Source organism: Drosophila tropicalis, unplaced genomic scaffold (assembly GCF_018151085.1).
Source record: "Drosophila tropicalis isolate 14030-0801.00 unplaced genomic scaffold, ASM1815108v1 contig_805, whole genome shotgun sequence".
Classification (NCBI taxonomy): Eukaryota; Metazoa; Arthropoda; class Insecta; order Diptera; family Drosophilidae; genus Drosophila; species Drosophila tropicalis.
In genome coordinates, this window is record NW_027173295.1 from 2,544,016 (window position 1) to 2,568,211 (window position 24,196).

The window sequence follows — 24,196 nt, forward strand, 5'->3', positions numbered from 1 at the left end:
TGCATATTATTCAAAACCATCAAACTGAAGTGCCAAAGTCAAATACTTTATTCAGTAAATAATATTGAGCGTATTAGAAATATACAAATAAATGTATAATAATGAAAAGAAAAGAGGAAAAAATTTAAAAAAAAAAAACACACAAATTGTGTTTAACAAAAAAAATCTAAAACCAAAAATCTATAAGAGAAGCAAATTGATGTATATTTTATTAGCTGTAAATTTTATTAATGTGGCCATAAATTCAATAACAAAAACAAAAGAAAAAAGCCAAACGAAAATCTAAACCGAAACAAGATGTGCCAGAAAACCAGAACCAAGTTGTTAGGGGAGGGGCGAGGGAGGAGGGTGGTGCAGTAAGGAATCAAAGAGCTCATGTGAGGACACTTTGGTTGGGCAGTGTGTCGTCTAGTTTCAGTGACATTAAGGTGAAGGAGTCGGCGGGCTTGGGATTGGGCTAGAAGCAGCAGCAGCATCCACTCGTTGCTGGCGTTGAAAAGAAATACACGAGTGTTAAATTTATTTAAGCCAAAGATAAACACGCCAAGTTCAAAGCCCGAAAAGGAGTCAGCCAGCCAACAATCCTCCACAGATACACTGCACAAATGTGGATAAGGATCTTAAGATACTAAATAGTTTCAATGGAATTGATTGATCAGATCATTTAACCCTTAAAGGATTGTTTGAAACTTACTACCAAATCGTTCTGTGATGTTTATTTAACCAATTTTGAAATTAATATTTACTAGAATTTCTCTCAGTGTTTTTAACTTCTTTAAATGGCCACACAAAAAATTATGCAGAAAACACACATTCACAGAGCGCGAGAGAGAGTGAGAGGGAGACAGGGGACAAGGGTGGTGATGGCAACGGTTGTGGGCCATGGGGGTGTGGGGTTGGCTAACTGATCGAGGGTGTTGTGTGGGGACAACAAGTTTCCCGAATGCAGCGACAGGAACTAAATCACGTGTTGTTGCTGTTGTTGTTGTTGTTGCATCTTCTAACTTGACTTTGGCAAAGTCATGACAACAGGTTGAAAATGTTGCTAAACCACTTTGTGGTAAGAGGGGGAGATGTATGGAGGAAGGAGAAGGTGGGCCATTGTGGGGAATTGTGATGCTGTGCATTGCGTTGCGGTGGTTTTTGGTGGTTTGGTGGTTAGCACTAGAGGAGAAATGGGGAAGTCAAGTCAGATCGTCAGCCTGCTTAGCAGCGGCTTACACATGTTTGTTTTGTCTTCGTTTTTCTTCTTCATCATCATCTTCAGCCTTTTGTGTTTGCAACAAACATACCGTTAGCTTGCCGATATATGCAACAAGCCAACAAGCAGCACCATCAGCAGAAGCCAAAAACTTTTCAGTATTGGCAAAAGCAGAGAGACCAAAGAAAATCTTGTTTTTCGTCTGTCTGTCAGTTAGTCAGTCAGTCAGTCAGTTAGTCGGTTGCTTGGTTGGTTGCTAGATCGCTTTGGTCGCCGTCGATCGATCGCCTGAAATAATATCTAATAATGCATATAATTTTCACATTCAAAGAGCCAAGAAACTAGATGTGTCTGGGGTAAAGAGCAGAGGCAGAGAAAACGCGGCATGAGGCTTTTAATATCATAAAATATTATGATACAAAATATTGTGGAGCGGCCTTAGATCTTGATCTTCATATGCAATAAGTGATGTGAATCCACAGAGTCGGGGTACGAGGAGACGAGGATAATATTATTAGGTATAAGCTTTTTCGATATTTATCTATCTAGATGTAGTTGAAATTTGTAAGCGGATAGAAAAAGATAAGCAAAAGCAATCAATAATGAAACCATGAAGAAGCAAGCAACATAACAGAAACTGCACCTAAAAGTTTAATTGAATGTCTGTTTGGGGTGACTTACTCACTGTATAGAAAAAATGCCATTGTCATTCACTCTGACTCAGTATGTCCTTAAACATTATCTCCCGAGTTACTCAATAGTAAAAATAACATAGACATCGGTCCAAGAATAAAATTATAGCATATACATATGTATTTCCACTCGTTTCTTCCTAAAATTCATAAGTTTTTACTTAGGGAATGATCTAGTTTCAGAGTTTCATTCAAAGAACAATCTTTAAAAAAGTGAATCGAATCGAATATGAAATGCCAAATCTTTTTAGATAATTTATGGATTTTGTCACGGTAAGGCAATTGATGTCAATTGGGGAGGAACTTTAATAGACATATTAAAATAATGCCTCAATTGTTTGAATATCTTAAGAAATTTGTCGATTATGCCGATTTCCGCTTATACATATCGACAGAAGGTTCGATTGGTAGAGGGGGTGGAATAAATTGATATTTTCTGATTATCTTTAGGGAAAACTTATGAATTTTTAAAGCGTTTGGCAAATTTTTGAATCCCAAACATTTTCTAAGCTAAGAAAGTCTAAATTGTTTTGATATTATAGAACTCCTCTGAATCTCTAGATTTGGCATTATCTTCTTAATGAACATCAATGGATTTCTACAACATTCAATACAAGATAAAAATATACAAAAATATCCAAAGAAAGAGAGACAGAGAGAGAGAGAAATAAAGCTAATATGAAAAAATGCTTCACATTTTGTTTAAAAAATTGCGACCAATTTAAGGCAGCGTCGTTGCTAATGTTTAGTAATTAATTACAGAGTTTTCGAAAAGAAAAAACAACAACAACAAACAACAGATGAGCAAAAGTATATAGCAACAACAAATGAAATTTAAAAGAAATTCGTATGTGTGTGTGTGTGTTTTGTCGACTTTTGTTTTTATTTATTTGAGATATAAAGAAAAATCACACTAAACAACTTTTGCAAAAAGAAAGTGATTGAAGGGTTTTCAATTGTATAACATTTGCCGTTATATTTTGTTTATTGATAAATTGTCAATAATTAAAGAAGATGCGACTTAAGAGCGAGGGCCATAGACAGAAGGAGAAATGGCTAAAGTAAAAAGAGGGGGGGGAAACAGATGAAGATGGAGAGAAAATGGCAACAACAATAAAAATAATAAATAAAAATAAAAAAAAAAAAAAATTTAATTTTTGATTGATTTGGATTTCTTTTTTTTCGGTTCGTTGTTGTTGTTGTTGCTGCTGCTGCTTCTGCTGTGATGTAATTTTAATTTGAATTATATATATATAACTAATACATGCACAACATATGTATGTATGTACATACATAGTTCGATAGCTTGGCTAAAAATAAATAATTCGCCTGATCGTCAGCCACACCCAGTTTTAGCCTGGCCTTTTCAATAATAATCTCCTGGGTAATCAGCAAATGCAAAGAAAAAAAAAATGAGAAGACGAACAACAAGCAAACCAAATAAAAGAAAGGCAAGTAAACCAATAAAAGGCATTTTCTTATCGATGGGCGAACTGACGAGTCCAATTCCCCACCTCCAAAACCAAAGAACTGAGAAATAAGAATCACAACAACAATTCTGTCGAGTGATCATTAATGATTATAGTTTTCTGCTTCATTCTTCTCATGACTCGAAACTGGCTTTTGGGTTTTGTCCTTCCACCGTAAAGTGGGCGACCTAGACCTTATCAATTGACCAAGCAACGGAATTGACATTCGCCATAGATTATTCCTTCAACACGTAAACACTTAAACATATATTCCAAAACACTATACAATCGAAATCTGTATTGAAACTGGGGCCAAGTAACCAATTCTTCTATTCTATTCTATTTAATTCTTAAGGCTTAGTATTATCTGTCGATAATAATGTTTATTAATTAACTTTATTCATTCTCTTTCTTTGCAGGTAATTACAAAATGCATAGAATCTATCGATATAACAGGGGTAAGAACCAAAAACAAATTTTGAATCCTTTTTGGAAAATTAGTTTTAGTAGACAAAATGCATAAGAAAAGTTCGGCCACACCTTGAAAACATTCATTTTAAACCACATTAACCAAAACACTTTAAACGCAAAGCCCAAAATGGAGGAAGGAAAGAGAAAACAAAACAACAACAGCAAAAAATGCGTCAAGACACGCAAACAGAAAATGGCAACAACATTGTGGCCTGGCTATCAATTTAACAGCATCTGTCTATGATGCATGGGCTCAGTGCTCTTCCAACTGCAATTCTTTGGCCCCCCCCCAATCCCCCAGCCATCATCATCATCATCATCGTCATCATCTGCTTCCTTTCGTTCCTCTCTTAGTCCTCCCACACGCAGCAAGCCCTTTTGGGTAACTTGGCCTAGGTTCCTTTTGCATTTTTCCAAAGAACCTGCATACCTACCCACCTCTCTGTCTCTCTCTCTCTCTCTCTCTTTCTCTCGCTAACTCTCTATTTATAGATCCAACTCGGCCGATCTAGAGTCGGGCGTCCGTCGAAGTGTTGTACCCTCATCTAAAACAAAAAAAAAAAAATAATAATAAATAAATTCCTAAAATGGCAGAAAAAAATATATATATCTATTACTTTTCGCCCTGTCAACACGCAGCGAAAAAGAGGCAAAACTTTTTCACTTTTTTTTTTCTTCTGTTTCTTTCTTTTTGTTTTATGTTTTTGCTTGTAAAATAATTAAGCTGAAAATAATTAAACTTAATCCGCGTTACAAAAAAAAAAAAAAAAAAAAATGGAGAAGAAAAAAATGTGTGGGAGTGGGTTACCTCAATAGCCGTTGGGCGGGCTTAACACGGTTTATGCTGACTGCTGATTGCTGCCTTCTGCCAGCTGGCCAGCTGCTCCATGCCAGTGACTTTTACATCTGGAATCTTCCCCCAGGCCTTAAACAGTAGCCTCAAAAATACGAAACAGAAACAATAACAAACACAGATAAAGAAAAGGAAAAATACATTTTAAAAAAATATCCGAAAAAGAAACATTTTCGACATGCTAAATTATAATACCCTTCATCCATAGGGTAAAATGATGTCTAAAACATGCAGTTAAAAAGCATTTGAGTTAAGCTAAAGTTGATTAGAGCGAGCGAGATGGCGAATACAATTTAGATTTCCTCATTGTTGGCCCAGAAATATTTCTATACTACAAATTTCTTTAGCTATATATACCAAAGCCTTAACAGTAGTTGATATGCCCTCATAAATCCCAAGAGTATAAGAATGTTGTTATTGTTATTACCTTTCGCTCTCGAAATTGGGTTTTAAAAACAGCCACAAAAAGCATTTGTTGCAGCACTTTAAGGGCCACAGCGGACACAACGAATTAAACTTATTTTTATAGTTCGATTATTAAATTTAAACGTTTCAGCAAGTGCTAAATGTAAAAGTGCATTAATGCAATGGTGGCGAATCGGAAACTATTCAAGTTGTAAAATTTTAGTAAGAAAATTGCATAAAAGTTATTCGATAATCCTTCTCCGAGTATTTCATCATTGTAAGTAATGAAACTTATTCTTAGCCCTGACTTAAAAGGGGAACTTCAGGTATGCGAGTTAGAAATTTTCATGAAATTCAGATATGTTGTAGATTAACCCTTAATTAAAGGAGGTATGAAATATTTTGAAATAATATTTTATATTTTGCTTATAAATCGCAGCTGAAACTATATCTTCAGAGAGAGAGAAGGAGAGAGAAAGAAACAGAGCCCGAATACATGTCAGTAGTATCTTGGGGCCCAATAAGCTTCCGTCACAATGATGTGGCTTATTTGTAAACTAACTGTCGGAAAAGGAAAAGTAATAAAGGGGGGTAGAGAGGAAAAACTATAAGGAAAATTTCCAATTTTTATATGAGGATGACTTGATGGCTAGCTGCTGCCTGGTGGTAATGCGCGTGGGTGACTTTTCGGACTCTTGTTGTTGTGTAGACCGATTTCATAATAATACACTGCCAAAAGATAGATAGATGAAAAGAAAGAGACACAGAGAGGGAGAGAGAGAGAGAGAGAGAGAAATAGACCAAAGCAATGGCAAAAGATTTTCGTTTGTTTTGTGGTTTTTACAAAGAAAACACAAGAAACGGAAAGTAAAATGCATTCACTCTAAACTACAGCAGGGGTAAAAGAGGGAGAATGGTGAGGTGGTGCTGCCAGGTAGTGAGAGAAGCTGTGAGGTGGTTTTGCAGTGCTGTCCCAGAGGTGGGGTGGAGGAGGGTTAAAAATTATCGCTTTATCACGATTCAAACGGTACCACTTTCTTCCAAAAAAAAACTTCATTTGTAGCCATAATTATGCAATTTGCTCGACAGAGTCGATGTGGTAGAGGAGTTGGTCGTTGTTTCCACTGCAATTGTTGCATTTCTTTTCTCCCGTTTGACTGTGATGGCTCTCTGTTGTTATTTATAATTGTTGGACACAACTTACGTTTTGGGAGTTTCGGTTTTAATTTGGATTTGGATTTGGATTTCGGTTTTGTTTTGAAGGAGTGGGAGTGTATTATTTTGATCTTTGCATATCGAACCCCATGGACTCTTAACAACTTAATTGTAAAAAGATATTATTTTTGGTTTTTTGTTTTCGTTTCGTTTTTACTTATGACAAATTAATTGGCTACAATTGTTTGGGAAAGTTATCGGATGGCTGGAAAAACAAAACAAAAGAAAACAAAACAAAAGAAAACAAAACAAAAAAAAATAACATTATTTTTGACATCATTTCATTTCTATTTGACTAGCTGTTTATGTATGTGAGAACTATATTTTCAATTTCATTTATCGATTTCGTTTACAATTATTGTTAGCTAGTTGTTATTGTTGGCATGGCTACTGAGTACTGAGAACTAGCTAAGCAGATTAGCTAGATGACCTCTTACTAATTCACTTTCTAAAGGAATGTCATTGGAATGGAATTGTCTATAGGCTGGACTTAAAAGGCTAGTGGAAGGCCTTGGAGTTTAGTTTACTTAAAGGTCAAAGTCAATGTCTCTTATTGAAATCCTGTATCAGTTATCTTAATTACAGTGTTTATATTTCCAGTAATAATAAGTCAATTTTTGACATGGTGATAATGTTTGTTAGTCGTGTGTGTGTGTGTGTGTGTGTGTGTGGTTTGGTTAGCTGGCAGTAGCCCAATCAGTGGCAGCCACTTGTGGCCATAATTCTATCACCCACACTTTATTTAACTAGTTTTCTCTCTACGCCTTTCCAACTCTCCCTCATGTTTTGTCATTTTTAGAATTCCCATTTATCAATCTGCTGCAGTTTACATTTCGATTTTAACTGTTTCCCCTAAATGCTTGGGTATTTTTTGTGTTTTGTTTTTGGTGCCGTTTTTGAATTCTCCTCTCCTCACAATTTATTGGGGCCAAAACATTTCTCAATGTTCGAGACTTGGGCCTGGGTCTGGCTTGACTTGACTCGGCTTGGCTTGCCTTGGCTTGGCCTGGCTTGGCGTGTGTATTGACTTGGCCTTTTCCCTAAAGTTTTATGTGTTGTGGAAATAAATCTTATCAAATTAAGTCGAGACAAGACAACAAACTCGACAAACTCTCAAATCGTAGGCGTGAGTTTAGTTTGTAACTTACAAGTGGTGAGAGACGAGAGAGAAAGAGAGGGAGAGGGAGTGTTGTTGGGTGGGGGAAGGTGGGGTTAGGTGGAAGAGTGGGCGATTATTTTTCATGTTGTTGTTGCTGTTGTTTAGGGCTTGTCGAGTTTTTTTTTTTTTTTTATTCGGTTTTGATTTGGGCAATTCGACTTGACCAAGTTAAATGTGTGGCAAAAAGCAGCAAGAGAATTGGGCAAATTAATTAAGCCATTTCAACAATTTTGCTTTGCTCTCTCGTGTAAAATTGTGGGCAAATTAAATTGTTTCATTTAATTTGTTTTCGTCTGGAAAAGTTTAATTTTACTGGCCACGAATTTGATATTGTTAAACTGACAAAAGACAATTTTCTCTCCACAATTCAGGAAGAAATCTGTGAAGTTTGTCCCAACTATAAACCATATAATATCTGTTTTTCCGATGCACGTTTCTTTTATTATGAAAATAAGTAAGTTTTGTGTGTGTGTGTGTATATAAAGCATTTTTATATTGAAAGGGATTGTAATTGTGGGACAACTCATCTCCAATTACATTGGTCCACATACCAAAACTATTCCTCTATCAACTCCAACAAAGAGAAAAGAAAGAGAAAAAGTTTTAACCCCCGAGGCTGGCAAAAATACAAAAATGAAAAAAAAGAAAAAAAAAACAACTTATAGACAGTCAGACGGATGGAAATATTTTTAACGCTTATTCCATCAATGTCGTTGGCAGCCGCGTCGTCGCGTAACAATATAACTGATCGATCAAATTTCATCTCTCTTATGCCCTTAAGCATAATTCCAACCTCCCTCTCCTTCCCCTAAATCTCTGCTTACTGAAATGAAAACAATAAACAAAAAAAAAAAAAAAAAAAAAAACCAATGAGTTACTTTGGTCAAATTATTTGACACACTTTAGTAGTTGACACATTTTATGGTGTGCTTTAATGAATGGCAATAGAAAGATCTTTGAATGTTTTGCAAAATTACATTTAATGACACTTGGATTTATCGGGATTGGTAAGGATTGGAAGTGGTCGCCACTTTGAAGACCCACTAGACTCTTCATTACTTTTGTATCCAAGTTCATTTACATTCTTCAGGAACATTATCTTTCAAATACTTTTCCAAAATGCCATTACAAACAAGAACTAAGGCTAATGAAATTTTGATTCATCTTATTGCTTAATAAAGCATTGCTCCATCTTATTAATACTAATTCTTTTTAATAGTCCCCGCTTTTAAACGGGTTATAACGGGTTATTTGGTCCAAGCTGAGAAAACTTCTTATCGCAATCGTTTTCTCGATCTTTTAAGTATTTTTATTATTATTAATTTGAGGAGGATTTGGAGTAATTACTAGTAGTGCAATAGTCAAAGTAAGTTATTTTCAAGACATGCCCGACACCGTGACATTAAACAAAAAGAAAGTGAACAACAGCCAGATTTTTCATCGATATCATTATGCCAAATCGATACAACTTGATTGCTATCGTATAAATGGGATCTCTACATACATTAGGGTTATTTCATATATGTATACATACACATAGATACGTTTATTATATGCACAGTAGCAAAGCTGGGTGTCATTTTAGCTTCACTTTGTTGTGATTCACAACTAGTTTTAGTATTGATTGAGTGTCATTGCATATTGAAAATTTGAAGCAAAGTCTGGTAATGATGAACTTGTCTTATATTTTACCACATACCGTGCCACAGTCGCCAGAGAGAAGCTTTTTCGACACCATAAAGTATTTTTCTGAACAGCATCGTTTGGCCAAACATTTGGTTTTTCTTTTTATTGTTTTGTCAAGTTTCGAACCATGTGACAAGTTAAGTTGAGTTAAAACAGTCAAAAAGTTTTGCATTCAATTCAATAATCAATTTACTTCTTAACACAATGTGAAAGTTAAAATTTTACTTTGTCTCCCTACCGATTGGGTTTTGCTTTTGTTTTAGTTTTCTTTATCACTTTCAGTTCAAAAAGTTCATTGTCAAGTCTAATAAAATGTTCAAATGACACGTTAAGTGTCAGTGGGTACATGTACAAGAGAGTCCTCATACACACACACACAGACATAGAGTGAGGGGCCAAAAGAAAAGTGGCTGCTACACCACCCCCGAGACCACTCAGCCCATGGCAGACTGCCCAGTTTGCATCTTTCCCTTTCGAACTCATCTCTCTTTCTTTCTTCTCTTCTTTTTTTTTTTTGTCAAATGATGATAAATCGTGACCTACGACTACAACTAGGAGGCTTCAGTGAAATTTGTGTTTTTTTTTTTTTCCATACAGCGCTTATGTTTTGAGTGACGTGAACAGTTGGCGTAAAAACGAAGCTACTTACCCGTTACTACTACCTCAACAAACTTGACATTTAAGTGAATTATGTAGTTTTTATGTTAACTTTTGCCGCCAACATTTTTGCCTTTTTTCCCTTTCCTCTCCCGGCCCATTTGGTTGGTGTGGTTTGAGTTTTCGGTTTCTCGAGATGATTTATGGTGAGTGTGTATTACAGGCTACATTTTTCGGGCAAGGGCAGCTATCCAGCCATCCAGCCATTCTGTCATCTGGCCAGCTAGCCAGCCATCCAGCCATCGAGCTCTTGGCGCTTAGGAAATTAGGCAAAAATATTATAATTTATGAGTGCAAAAAGGTTAAGAGATAGAGAGAGAGAGAGAGATGGTGAGAGGGGGAGAGAAGAAAATATCTGCACATAGTTTTATATATAGTGACGTGTAATAAACGCTGTGTGTGGCTTTTTGATTTAAATGCAAATCAACTCTGAAAGGAAATGCCAAATTTTCACACCTTTACATCACGATCTCATCTTGTTGTTGTTGTCTCTGTCGATGACAAAATGATTTAAATGAAAGAAAAACCAACCGAAATTGCCAAATCAAATTGCTATTTGTATGTAATAAAAAAAAATCGCAATCGATTGATAACAAAATAAATACCACTTAACAGTTTCATATCGATTATTCAATTGCTAAGCGTATAATTAAAAAATTAAAACGTATCGAAATGCAGTTATGTAAACAATTAAGTCGTCACACAAACTCAACAGTTCATTTCAATAATAAAATCCGGTAGCTTAATATCTTACAATTAGCGAAATGCAGCAACAAACAGTTGAGGGCATAAATATAGTTTCAACTCAATTAATCCCAAACACACGAGTTTCAGGTAAGCCATTATCTATGATTTCTCATTAAGGCTTTAGAATTTCTTTGTCTATTACTTTTTATTGGCCTTAACCTTAAACTATGACTGGGGGAAAAAAAAATCCTATTGTGCAACTCGGTGTTTCTACCTCTCTCTATCTCTTCCTTTCCATTGATAACTGATTGATTAAATGCCAAACTTATCTGCAAGACACTTCTGCGAAAAAAAAACATGCTGACAACTTGAACAGAACAAGTTAATTTGTCAACTATGAGGAGTAAGAGCGAAACGGAGAATTGAATATTATATCTATATCTCTATAACCTATCTACACGACCTTGCTGGGTAAACAAAGAGACAAGAACTGGGTAAATTAGCAAAAAAGCCCATAGAACATGCCCGAGGAATTTTTTAATTTAGATAATTGACAAATGTTTAGTAGTAAATGATGAGAATGAAAAAAACAGACATAAAGCAATGAAATGATGTACATCGTAGCACCGACTTTAGTATACCATGCTTTTACGGGAAACATATAGCATTATGATTACAAACATAATAATGATTTCAAATTGTAATATTGACTGCGTTTCACATGCCATCTTCTTGGTAACTTAATCACATGAGCACTTTAGCGCCGCCAACGAGCAACTATAATACTCCCACGTTTGTACCCGTAACTCGGCGATTAGTCAACTGATTTTCATGAAATTTGGCAACCTGTTAGATATTTATAGCGAACATTCATGTACCAAGTTTGAATACAATGCATCGTACATATGTTGCCAAAAAGGTCAAAAGGTTAGTGGTCAAAAAGCGACTTAGATTCTTGAGAAATTTAACTTTTATGTTATCCAAGATCAAGAAGATCAAGATTGTGTTGAGTCGCTTGTAAGTGAGTGAAATAACTCCCCTTCCATTTTTACTCACTCACTTGTTCTCTAACTTACTTCTCGCTGACTCACTTATTCACTAAATAATTAGATTACAAGCACACTTGTTTAGTTTTTCGTACATTGCAATACGGATGAATGAACAGACTCGGGCTAAATTCTATTAATAGTAAAGTTTGAATTGCTTATACGTTGCAAAATTTCGACTATCCTTAATCAATCCTTAAGAAGTGAACAGTGAGGGAACAGCTAAGTGAGTAAATGAACTAGTTCACATATTGAAAAGTGATCCAGAGTATATGGATATCATTTTTGGGGTCGGATTTTGCAATTTTAATATAACTTTTCACTCTACGGTGGACTTGGTATGAAAACAATTTTGGATATATAAATATATTTATATATTATTGTTTGAACAGTTGTTGTTAAATTTCGCATTCATTACACATGATGTTAAATATTGATAGACAACCACACCCACCACAATATACCACCCACAACGCCCATGTGTGGCAAAAATATTTGTCATTTTCATATTGTAAATAATTTTAATAATTTAATGAATCATTTGCAGATGTAATTTTTGCGGTGATAATTGCGCTAGGTTTTGTTGCACTTTATTTTTCCTTTTCTGTTTTTTTTTTTTTTTCTCCTTTATTATTAATTTAATAAGCACAATAAAGCTTTTGTTATAATTTTCGAGTGATAAATATTTGATATAAATAAATATGCCGTCATTACGGCCTTGGAAAAGCAAAAAGGCAATGTGCAATGAAAATTTGTTTCTTCAACTTTAAATTCATTCAAATATTCGATTGGTTAATCGACATTTTTGACGACAAAATTGGTTGCCAATTACTTGCAATAAATCTAGTTAATGGAGACAGAAGAGCGAGGAGGGGGAGGGCTAATAATAAGTTTTCATTGATCGTTTATCAGTTGTCAATAAGTTTAGAAATGATTAAAACAATTTATTTTGTTGCTGCTGCTGCTGCACGTCAATACAGAAATCAAAAATAAATTAACTACTTAAATGTCAAATGCATTTGGAAAACAAAAAAAAAAAAAACACCATACAAAAAATAAAAATTGGCAACAAAACTTAAAAACTAATTAAAAGAAACACGTCAAACTAATTAAAAAGAAGACAAAAACGACAAAAATAAGTAAACCCAACAACAATAACAACAAATGGCACTTGTTTCTGACCCAGCCCCAAAAATAAAGACCAGAAAGGAACGGGGCCAAATTGAAAATTTTTAAAGTCCGCCGTATACCCTTTCGCGGTCGTCGGCATCGGCATCGATTTGTAATGTCTATAACTTGAGTTCTATTTATCCGATCCTATTGAAATTCGACAATTTGTTGTTTTACATTAAGATCTGTCTGATTACTAAATTTCAAAAGGATACTCGAATTCTTTTCCTAACTTTTCATATAGTAAATGGAAAGGTTCAACTCTATTTAGAATTACAAACTTTGAAGCCCAATGAATATGGTCCTACAAAAGAGGGTATAAGCCCAACAACATTGTCTAGTCTAGGGATCTCATTATAAGTCTTTGATTTTGATTTCTGGGTGTGCCTTGATATATATATATGTATGTATATATAAAGTAGTAGTAGTATTTGATACTTGCAAGCATTCAATTTACTTTCTAATACATGATCTGTGGCAGTTGCTTTTGAATTGAACTTGGTTTGGTTGGCACAAATTGTCGGCGATTGTCAAACGAATCGCTGCCGATGCCCATTCCCATAGCCCAATCCCCCCACGCCCCCCTCCACACACACACACACACACACACCATTCCGATTCCTTTAAAAGGTCAACTCTAAATAAGAACTCACAACTAACTAACTGCTCCTCCGAATTTGAACTAAAGCACCTACCACCTACATACCTCTCTTATTCCTCTCTCTCTCTCTCTCTCTCTTCCTACTTGAAATAAAAACCAGCTCAATTTAATTCACAACAACAACAATAAGCTAAAACAAAAAAAAAGTTAAAAAAAAAATTGCATTGCTAATTTATGTTTATGGTTTATTATTTCTTTGGGCTACGAATTGCATTTTGTTATATGCATTTATTGTTGTTGTCAGTTTTAATGGCTTTTTAGTTGAGCCCAGCAACAACATTTGATTGAAATTTATGTTTGCTTTGTTTTTTTATTAATAATTTTTGTGCGTCGTCTATTTATTTTATATCTTGTTTTTGTTTGTTTCTTTATGTCATTTTTTTTCCTCTCCGTTGATTGGCCATTAAGTCGCATAATTTATGAAATTAATTTAAATGCAATTGCAATTGATACTTGGTTCTCAATTTTTTTATGTTCATTGTGCAAATAATCGCAAGGAGAGATTCGAGGAGGAGGAGACGGACTAGAAGGACTGAGTTGGAGGCCATAATGTCTTGATTTTATTGCGAAATATTTTACACAAAACCTTAAAAAAAAAAAAAATAGCTTCTCAATATACATATATCTATTAAAAGCGTTGTAGTATTGTGTGTCCCAAATCGGATAATTTGGCCATTTATTCACACTAACAAGCCAAGAATTGACCCCCCTTAAAACCTATTTAAAACACTCTCTGATCATAACTTAAGGCAAAGATACTTCCTTTTTAATGAGCATCGACATTTGGTCAAGTGATTTGGTGGCTTTGGTGTCTGGTAATTCCTTTTTTAGTCTATTTTATTTAAATATCAAATCAATAAATTCACTCTGGCTGAAATAAATGCAATACACACACACACACACACACTGCCATAAGTGTGGCCATAAACTGAGGGGAGAGGGCCAATTGTGGGGTTAATTTTGGCATTGTGAGGCCTTTTTTGGCTTTGTTACCCACTTTATTTGCCAGGCCAGAGAAATCTTTAATACTTTTTGTGTGTGTGTATATGTGCATATATAAATTCTTTTGTGTGTGTGTGTGTGTCTTATCAATTTTACTGAACGTTTGATAACTTGCCGACAATTTGCAAGACTTATAAAAAAAAAAGATAGATCTATAAAAGGAGAAATACCCTTTTCTTCAATTTCAAAATTATAAACAATTTCTTTGATTCTAATAACAAAATTCCAAAATTAGCTGCTATAATTTTAAAAAAGTCTTAAACACAACTAGCCACAAAAAAAAAAACAGATAGTTTAATTATTAATGGAGTTGTTTAGTTTAGATTTAGAGCTTTCTATTTATTTAAATTACTTTAGTTTTTAATGAGTTAAATTTAAGTATTTCGATTGTATAAAAATTTAAGCTATTAGTTTTTAAGTACGATTAGATCAGAAAGATGAAATTTTTAAATCTCAATAAAAGTTTCATATAAATGGACTTGAAATACATATAAATTACGATTATACTACTTATAAATTAATTGAATGGGATTTGTTTCCAATTTATTATTTAATTCAGAATCTTAATACGAAAATAAACCCCTAAAATGGAAAAATCTATTAAATCAAAGTCTTAGAGTCATGCGTTTTTGAACATTGGCAATTTCAAGCTATTTATTCAAAATTTTGGGAAATTTCGTATTCAATATTTCTATAGATAATCGATATGCAACGCCAAAAAAATATAACCAAATACATGGTCTATGATCTATGACTGAAGCAAACTCGAATAATGTCACATGTCAAATGAATTTTTTTTGCCTTTAAAGTTTTGCCGCCAAACAAACTTTTTGACGCAATTTGCATTTTCTGTTTCACAGCTTCTCTGTCGCAATTGGGACAAGGGGTAGAGGAGGGATGGATGGGATGGGGAATGATGAGATGGGGGAGTCTGCGGCGTGAACATACACACATACATACATACATTTGTATATGCAGTTTTTTTGCTTTTTATATGCAATTTTTCTTAATATTTCCCCCATCTGCCGACTGCCAATTTGATTGATTTGTTTTGCACAAGTGACGCACATGGCGCCAGATTTTTGATTGAATGCCTTACAGGATTGAGAGAGTGTGTGTGTGTGTGTGCATAGTTAAATTGAGACCAAGGTCTAAGTTTTAACCAATTTTTTGTAATCTTTTTTTTTTTTTGTATTGTAATGAGCAGCTGTTTTGCATCTGATATAATCTTCACACATATGTATGTTTCGAAAACTAAAAACACATTTTGTTGTTGTTTTTTTTCGTTTTCTTGTGGTATCCATCAAATGGAAAAAACTCTCAACTTGCGAGTGCATAACTCATCGAAATGATAAATGAATGGACAATAGAAGAAACTTCTTGAATTCTATGAGAAAGTTGTGAGAAAATGGAAAGTTTTCTTCATTTGCGATTATATAATATACAAAAATATTTTCTATAGTTACATTCTAAGCCACTCAAAGTGAAAGTTTGCCTTGTATATTAGATATATTAGAGAGAGAGAGAGAGAGAGAGGGGTGGAGGGTTTAGGTACTCATCTCTTAATAGACTTTCAATTTTTTTTTTTTTTTTTGTAGCGGGTGAACCCGAAAACATTTTTTCAAAAAAATTCCAGCTGAGAGTGGCCGCATCTTAGCATCATCATCATCATCATCATCATCATCAAGCAAGTGATCTTTATCTTCATTGGCCTGCTGAGAATTTTTTCGTGTAGGCGCTGAAGAGACACTCGACGCGGTCTTGATCTGATCGGCGACGAAGACGACGATGAGTTTGTCTTGACTTGGCTTATTCAAAATTCTAATCACATGCAATCGAATCGTTCAAAATCGCTCGGAATTGGTGGTACAATGGCCGGCAAGTCGCCGACGCTTATCGATTAATCATCAAATTAAAAAATTACCACAACCCAAAAGCCATCGCCATCGCCATCGCCTTGGAGGTGGAGAGGAGATCGTCGAACAGTAATATGGTGTGGAGCGTGTCCAAATCCAACGCGGCAATTGACGCGGTGTTTTCTTAGAGTGAGTGAGAGAGAGAGAGGGGAGAATGGGGTAGGGGGTTTTCTTGTGGTGGAATAACAACTTCACTTTGGCTTTTTATTTTGGTACTTAAAGTACGCCTCGGTTTGGTTTTCGTTTTTGGCCAATTTAAAAAAAAAAAAAAAACAATATATGTATATGTAAGAACCACACGAATTTCGATTAGTTTTCAAGTTTCTTTTGGCAAAATTGGCAATTGTTTGTTTGCTTTTGTGTTTGTGTGTCTTGTTCCTTTCAGGGTTAGATGAGGAAATATATATACATACATACTAGACCAATTCTCAGTAAAGAATAACGAGGCCTACAATAATGACGGCCCAGGGCAGGGGTGTGGGAAGTGGTAAGAGCATATAATTGCCAATTTAAATCAGCTTAAATTCATTGGAAGATTCACATATATATTTGAAGATCTGCTTAAGACGATCTTGATCAAAAGATTTTGCTTCTCCTTGGAGGGTAACTTGAAGTCGATTCTCTTATTAATGAAATTTGGTTTTCTTCTTTATTATTTTTGCTGCTTAAGACAATTCGGAGGGAGTGAGTGAGAAAGAGGGGGGGGGGATACAAAATAAAAAAAATCATGGAAAATTTGTTTCGTTATATACTAAATGGGTGGGTCAAGTTGAGTACTGTGAATGTGTTTGTGGTTGTTGTGGTGGGGCGTGTTAAATTCGAGAATTGTTCATTTGTGCGTTTTTGTTTTTTAACTTTATTTTTTTGCGTTAAATCATATTTCCTATGAAATTCGTATTACCTACCTACATACCTTATGTATACATATATGTATACATATGTATGCATATATTTGATTTTCTCTTATCAAGGCTTTTCCCCCATATACATTTGGAGTGGTTTTTTTTTTTTTTTTGTTTGTTACACAACAAAACAATTACTGCAAAAGTTTACATAATTTAAATACAACAAAGGGCAAAAATTATTATATTTACATTTACAATCCAAGTTATTCTGAAATGTTTGTAGCTTCTACTAGATAAAGACCAGCATTATTTTCTTTTCCAAATTTAAACATTAAGAGTTTATATAAGACAACATTTTTTACAAAATTCCAAATCGATTTCCTAATTTTCATAATTTTCAATCTTCAATGATTCATTTGCCAAAAAATCTTTACTTAACCCTCTAAAAGTGCTTAAAGGAACATATCGATACTTAATAAATTCATTAATACTGATTATTTCTTAAATCATTTTCGAAATTATTATTGTTATTGTTATTATAAGTATAGGATAACGCCTTAGACGAAAAATACATCCATACATTGGGATTCGAATTTGGATCCTCATTGGTCCGTTGCCTAAATGACTGGGCCACTTAGCCAACTCATCTACCGAGGACTGCATTTTCGAAATTATTTACTGTTAAAAAGTAAGAAGAAATTTGAAGAAATTTGAGCTATTTTGAATTTAAAACTTATCACATTTGTATTATACATAGAAGCTTCAATATTTAGTTTGAAATTTAAATATTTAGCAAATAGTTTGGATAATTCTACATGTTCCTGCTGGAAAAATTTGCTTCAAAAGAGGTTTCTGAAAATTCTATGCAACTACATACTTATAGTACTTACATATAAAGGTATCTTGTAGTTGGTAAAAAGTTATAAAACTTAATACATACATAGTTTATATATATTTAGATCATTCTACATAAATGTATATAGATGTGATCCCAAAAATATTATAGTCGATGAGCTAAAGGCTTCAACGTTGATAAACCATATCAAAAGAACCATTTTTTACTAATTTCAAATTAGTATTTAAAAGTGTCTTGAGTTTAAGAAAGTACAAATCTTCATAAAGATAACTAATAGCTCTAAGATAAAAGTGAACAATGTTTGTTTAGACTTGATAGTTGGTTGTTAAAACTTTTTCAAGTGTCTTGTATTATTTAAAATTCGTATTAGTATTCTCCAAAATTAATGAAAGTAATGAAATGGAAAACCAATAAACCAATTACTTTAAACGACAGAAAACATTAAGTATAACGGAATTGTATGTGCAATCGAAGGATTTATCCTAGTCTTGGAAAGGATTTTTCAAGTTTTACTCATCTCAAATCAACAATTCCTAATGGGCCTCTCCATTTTCATTATATTTTGTCATAACGGGTCTTACCATTACGAAAAGTTGTTAGTTTAGTGACTATTAAGACTAGATTTGTTTGTAGATGCCTTTTAAATTCAAATCAGGATTGGGTTCTTGATATTTATTCCCTTTTAAGATCATTTCCATACTTTCACTTTATACTTCAGAGAGATAGAGAGATAGAGAGGATCAAATTGAAATGCCTAACACATAGACCCAAAAATAAAGTAGAGTATGTAAATGTCGGTCCTAATATATTTTAAAGTCGTAAATTAATTTCAAAATCTTTCTAATTGAAAAACAATCTTTCCTTCTACAATTTAACAAAAGGCATTTAAACATCAAGAAAAGAGAGTAAAGGGAAATAGTGTGTGATGAGGGAGTGGGGGAGTATCAGTTGCAAAAAAAAAAAAAAAAACAAAATTTGTCATCAGCTTGTAATGCGTTCCGGCCACGAACGTTTCGATTCGATCGAATCCAAACCGATCGAACCAACCCCCAAAACACACACAGTAAAAAACGAACCGAACGAACGATGATCGTAATGAAGTTAAAATGTTTGACGTTCGCGTCGACTGCGACTGCGGCGTCGCTTGGAGTCTTTGTGGGTCTCTGCGCAAACGTCTCGAGCTTACGTTTCAGTTGACTTTCGAGGTTCGACGCGTTCACAACGCCAGCAGAAGAGAGAGAATCGCGTGTTGCCGTCGCTGCCAAATGGCTTGAGAAACTGTAAACTTGACTTTGAATCTCGATCTGTTGGCCCATTCATTCCTCTGACTGAGTCGACTAACCCCGCCGCCGCCGCCGACCACTTGTCGTCCGTCTCTCCCACACTCACTCAGCCAGCCAAGTTGGTGCTGGCTCCGTTGTGACCGTGAAGTGAGTTTCGTTTCGTTCTGTAACTGCTACGTTTCTGTATGTGTGTGTGTGTGTTTTTTTTTTAATTTTTTTCTTCATTTTCATATTAACTGCAAGTTCATTCACGTTTCATCATAATTAATGTAACGTAACGTAATCGAAATTAAATTTGCAATTTGCAATACATTTTCGGGGCATTTCCGTTTCGTTTGGTTTTTTTTTTTTTTTTTATTTGCGAACTCTTTGAAACGCATTCGAGCGCAACAATTAATTGTTTTTAAAGCAGCAGCATCAGCAACAACAACAACAACAACAACAAAAGTGAAATTGTCTTAAATAATATTTATGTATGTTAATTTTTTGTGTTGCCAAATTGATAACCGTTAACAGCAGCAGCAAAAAATAACGCCAAAAGTGCAAACAGAAAACCAAACTGTTTAAATATATTTTTCGAAAAAAGAAAAAGGTTTTTTTCCTTTTCTTCTCCGACGACAAAAAAAGAAAAGAAAAGTAAAATGACTGTGTGAAATTATTTATAAAAAGTATGTGAAGAATTGCAAATATTTTGAAAGGCAAGTAAATAAATAAAGAAATACTTAAATGCAATTACAAAGAACATTGCATTTAAATAATATCAATCTACTTACATACATACATACATATACATACATACATACATGTACATATGTAAATATGTGATAAGGACATCTTTGTTAAGGACCTTTTGCCAATTTGTCACTTTCATCAAATTATTCGGTATTTGATAGAGAAATAGAATCCAAAATAATATAATATCTTGATATTTGCTATAGATTGAAAAGTTTAATAAAACATTTGATCCAAGAAGAGAGAGAAAGAGAGAAATTTGAAAGAATTTTAACATTTTTTCATCTGGTTATACTTGCAGCTAGTGAATTTTCCAATTGCATGAATTCTTAATCGAACAAATTGTTTTCCTTGACAATTTTTTAAGTTTTTAAGCCGAAAGTCTTGAATTTTTGGATCAAACACTTTCCGAAAATATTTTCTAGATCCGTAAATGTATATAAATATATAAAATACTTATGGCTCAGAAAAGACATCTAAAACCTCCTTTTTCCTTATTATTTCACTGAGTGTGTTGTAGGAACTTTAGTTTTTCAGTTTTATTTTTTATGATGACATATGTATGTTTAATCAGCATTATTCATTGCCTCCAAATCACAATGACTCTGAAAAGTTGACCAAGTGACCTAAGACAGTATTAACAGAGGTCTACATTCATTACTCATCTATGGGTATTACCAAGTGAACACCTCACAGGGCACATTGTGGATAGATATATGCAATCACATATTGATTATATATACATATATGTACATATGCTCAGTTTGTTAAGGATTTTAGTGGGGTCCTGCTTACTCTATTGAAATTGTTTTTAACATTTCATTTAAATGAAGATTTGGGTAATTTGGGTATTTATATAATTTATTTACAATTAAACAGTTTAAAAATTTTGCAATTTGGTTAAAGAATATACATTAAAAGTTTATGTATTTTGAACCAATTTAATACTCCATAATATACCAACTTTGTTGGCATTAAGAAGGGGACTCCCCCTTACTACTAACCTCTCTAGCTGTATTTATTTAAAACTTAGTCTCTCTCTCTCACTTGCCCATGCTTTAGTAGTGGTTCATACTTCCTCAACCTACTAAACTTTAACATCCATTTGCTCTAATTTGAGTGTTGAGAACAGACAAGAGAACAAACTCTCGGAGGAGGAGAGAGAGAAAATATAACAATAAATAAAATGACAAACAACCTTTCACACTTGGATACCAAAATGCGCCTTGTCACCTTGGCTTCCTCTTTTGCCTACCTTTTTTCTGTCACTACTGAAGATCAGTTTTGCTTGTTGTGTGTGTGTGTGTGTGTGACACATTTCCCCCACTCTCTTCCCCTCTCACCATCATTCCGCTCCTCCTTAGTAAAAGTTCTTAATTTGTATGCCAACGAGCCAACAAATTGAACTACTTTCCTTTCCATTCCCCATTCCATCATTTCCATGCCTCCTCCTCTCTGCCCGTCCGTCCGCACGTCTCTCCTCTCGTCTCGTTGATGTATATAAATATTTGATTTTGTGATTTTGCACAAATTTTTCGCTTTTTTTTTTTGTGTCATTCAACAATTTTTGCGGTGTAAATGCAACTCTAGCAAAATACGACAATAAAATAAAAAACCAGAGGGCCGGGGCTAACTTCGACCGCGTCAAAGTTTGTATACCCTTGCAACTTTTTTGGTAACTCTATCCTTACCTATTAGCCATCAATGTGGAAGAACGTTTTATCTAAAAAGGCTTAAGCTTGAGAAAGAAAGGCCTACAATCATAGGAAATAACGAAGATATTGATCAAAGTAACTGTTTTCCACCGATCGTTCCTATGGGAACTATATGATATAGTCACCCGATCTTTATCAAATTCGGCACAGTCATTAACATATATATTAAATTAAGAAATGTTTAATTTAAAAGCAATCGCGTTAAAAGTAACGAAGTAATTTACAAAAGTCACTGTTTTCGACCAATCGTTCCTATGGGAGCTATATGATATAGTCACCTGATCTTGATCAAATTTGGCATAGTCGCTTATAGGCGTAGTAAACTCTCTAATATTAAGTTACACGACAATAGCTCAGAAAATAACGAAGGTATTGAGAAAGTCACTGTTCGTGACTTGGCCGTTTGTATGGGAGCTATATGATATAGTCACCCGATCTTGATCAAATTTGGCATAGTCGCTTATAGGCGTAGTAAACTCTCTAATATTAAGTTTCACGATAATAGCATAGAAAATAACGAAGTTATTGAGAAAAGTCACTGTTCGTGACTTTGGGGTTTGTATGGGAGCTATATGATATAGTGGTCCGATCCGGCTGAACCCGAGATATACAACGCCTGCAGTATATACAAGCCTACGTGCAAAATTTCAGCTCTGTAGCTCTTACGGTCTAGGAGGAGTTTACGTTGATCCAGACGGACGGACGGACTATTTGAACTCGTCTCGTCGTGCTGATCAAGAATATATATACTTTGTATGGTCGGAGATGCTTCGTTCTATGCGTTGCACACTTCTGACCAAAATTAATATACCCTTTTTGCAAGGGTATAATAAAAAACACACACACACACACACACACAGAAAAAAGAGGCCGCAACTTTGTTAAAGTCTTTCTGTGACAAGAATTTGCGAATGTCAAACGTGAGCAAAAAGGACTGGTCAAAAGAAAGGCGGAGTGGGGGGTGGGTGGTGGCGGGACAAGGTAAAATGTAAACCAATTGAAATTGTTGAAATCAAATTTCTTACACAATCTTGGTATCTCCATATGTCTGTCTGTCTGGCTGTCTCTGTCTGAGTTTATGTCTGTGTCTGTGTTACGAATTTTGAACATTTATTTTGCGGTTTTTACGTCTTGACTTCAAAATTCAGACGGGACGACAAGACAAGAGAAGAGAGCTCACAATTTGTTTTATTTTTGTGTGTGTGTGTTTTAAGCAAATATTTGTTAACTCTGAGATTTGACCTGAATATAAATCCTTCGAGAGGAGCACTTTGTTGATCTTTAAGGATCACAAACGAAAAAAAAAGGGTTGCCACCCGTCCCCCCTTCCATTTCCAGTTTAGTTTTTTTTTTTTTTTTTTTTGGCTCTCACAAATTTCATTTCTGTGGAATAACGATTAAGCATCTAAAAAAAATATTTATATGTGTGTGTGTGTGTGAGTGTATTTAAAAATGCATTTTCCCTGTGACCATAAATCAAGCCGACAGCTTTAGCTGCTCTTTTTTTATTTTATATACAAAATTTTTTATAAATCTTGACACACACACATAAAACTTTAAACAAAAAGCAATTTGAATAAAAAGAAGCAAAAACAAAAAACAAAAAAAAAAAACCTAATTAAAATAATACCAAGAAATTACGGAAGCAACTAATTGGTTTTGTGACATTTGTAGAGCTTTTTTTTTTCTTTTTTTGGTTCACTTATATAATAACCGAAACAAAGTTAGAGATGGACAGTAGACGACAACGTTGTCAGGGAAAGATCATCAGAAGATGATGATGATGATGATGATGAAGAAGAACCATCATGGTCGGCAAAAAGAACTTTGATCTTAAACAAAAAAAAAAAACACAAGAGAAGAAAAAGAACAACAACAGCAACAACAAAATGATAAAATGGACAAAAAGTATTTCAAATATTTGCAATCGAAACAATTAAATGGCCAACATGGGTTAATTACTTAACAGCCATTGAGAAATAAGAAGAAAGAGCAGAAAGAAGGCCAAAATGAAGTTAAAACAGAGAGTAAGTAAGATGAGGGGAAGAAGAAGGCGCACACACACACACACACACACACACACACACACACAGGAGTCTTCTTTAACTTGGGGCACGCTTCGTTGCACTTTTTAAGTGAAGAAACACAGGGTGAAGTGTTCGACAAGGTGGGGTTGATGGGGGTGAGGGAACCATATAAAAAAGGTTCAAAACTATTAAAATTGTGTGCGTGTGTGTGTGTGTGTGTGTGTGTGTGTTTGTCGTTCTGTTGTTGGGCAAAGTGCACTCGATTGTGGCATGATTCTTGGTTTTGTAGAGAAGTGAAGGAGTGACTTTGGGAACTCTAGCTAACCTGCAAACACCCGCAACACCTGTTCCTCCCTCTCTTTCTATCTCTATATCTTTCGGCCTGGGCTGGGTTCTTTTTTTTTGGGGTGTGATCTTTATCGTCGAGGTTATGCCCTCGGCACTTCTT

The 24,196-nt window shown here is 34.5% G+C and overlaps 1 protein-coding gene across 8 annotated transcripts in view; it reads left to right on the forward strand.

The window, feature by feature from the left end:
* The window catches only part of bbg (big bang), a 141,210-nt gene that overhangs the window by 101,415 nt on the left and 15,599 nt on the right, over positions 1-24,196 (forward strand). The window contains exon 2 of one of the 8 annotated variants that reach the window (XM_068294054.1): positions 3,782-3,820. The exons of 4 other annotated variants lie outside the window; for them this stretch is intronic. In XM_068294054.1, the coding sequence (XP_068150155.1) occupies positions 3,793-3,820 (28 nt within the window). In that variant the 5' untranslated portion in view covers positions 3,782-3,792. Of the gene's footprint in view, positions 1-3,781; positions 3,821-19,200; positions 19,422-19,442; positions 19,973-24,196 lie in introns of those variants that run through there. 3 more of the 8 variants (XM_068294056.1, XM_068294055.1, XM_068294057.1) reach the window with 3 other exon arrangements.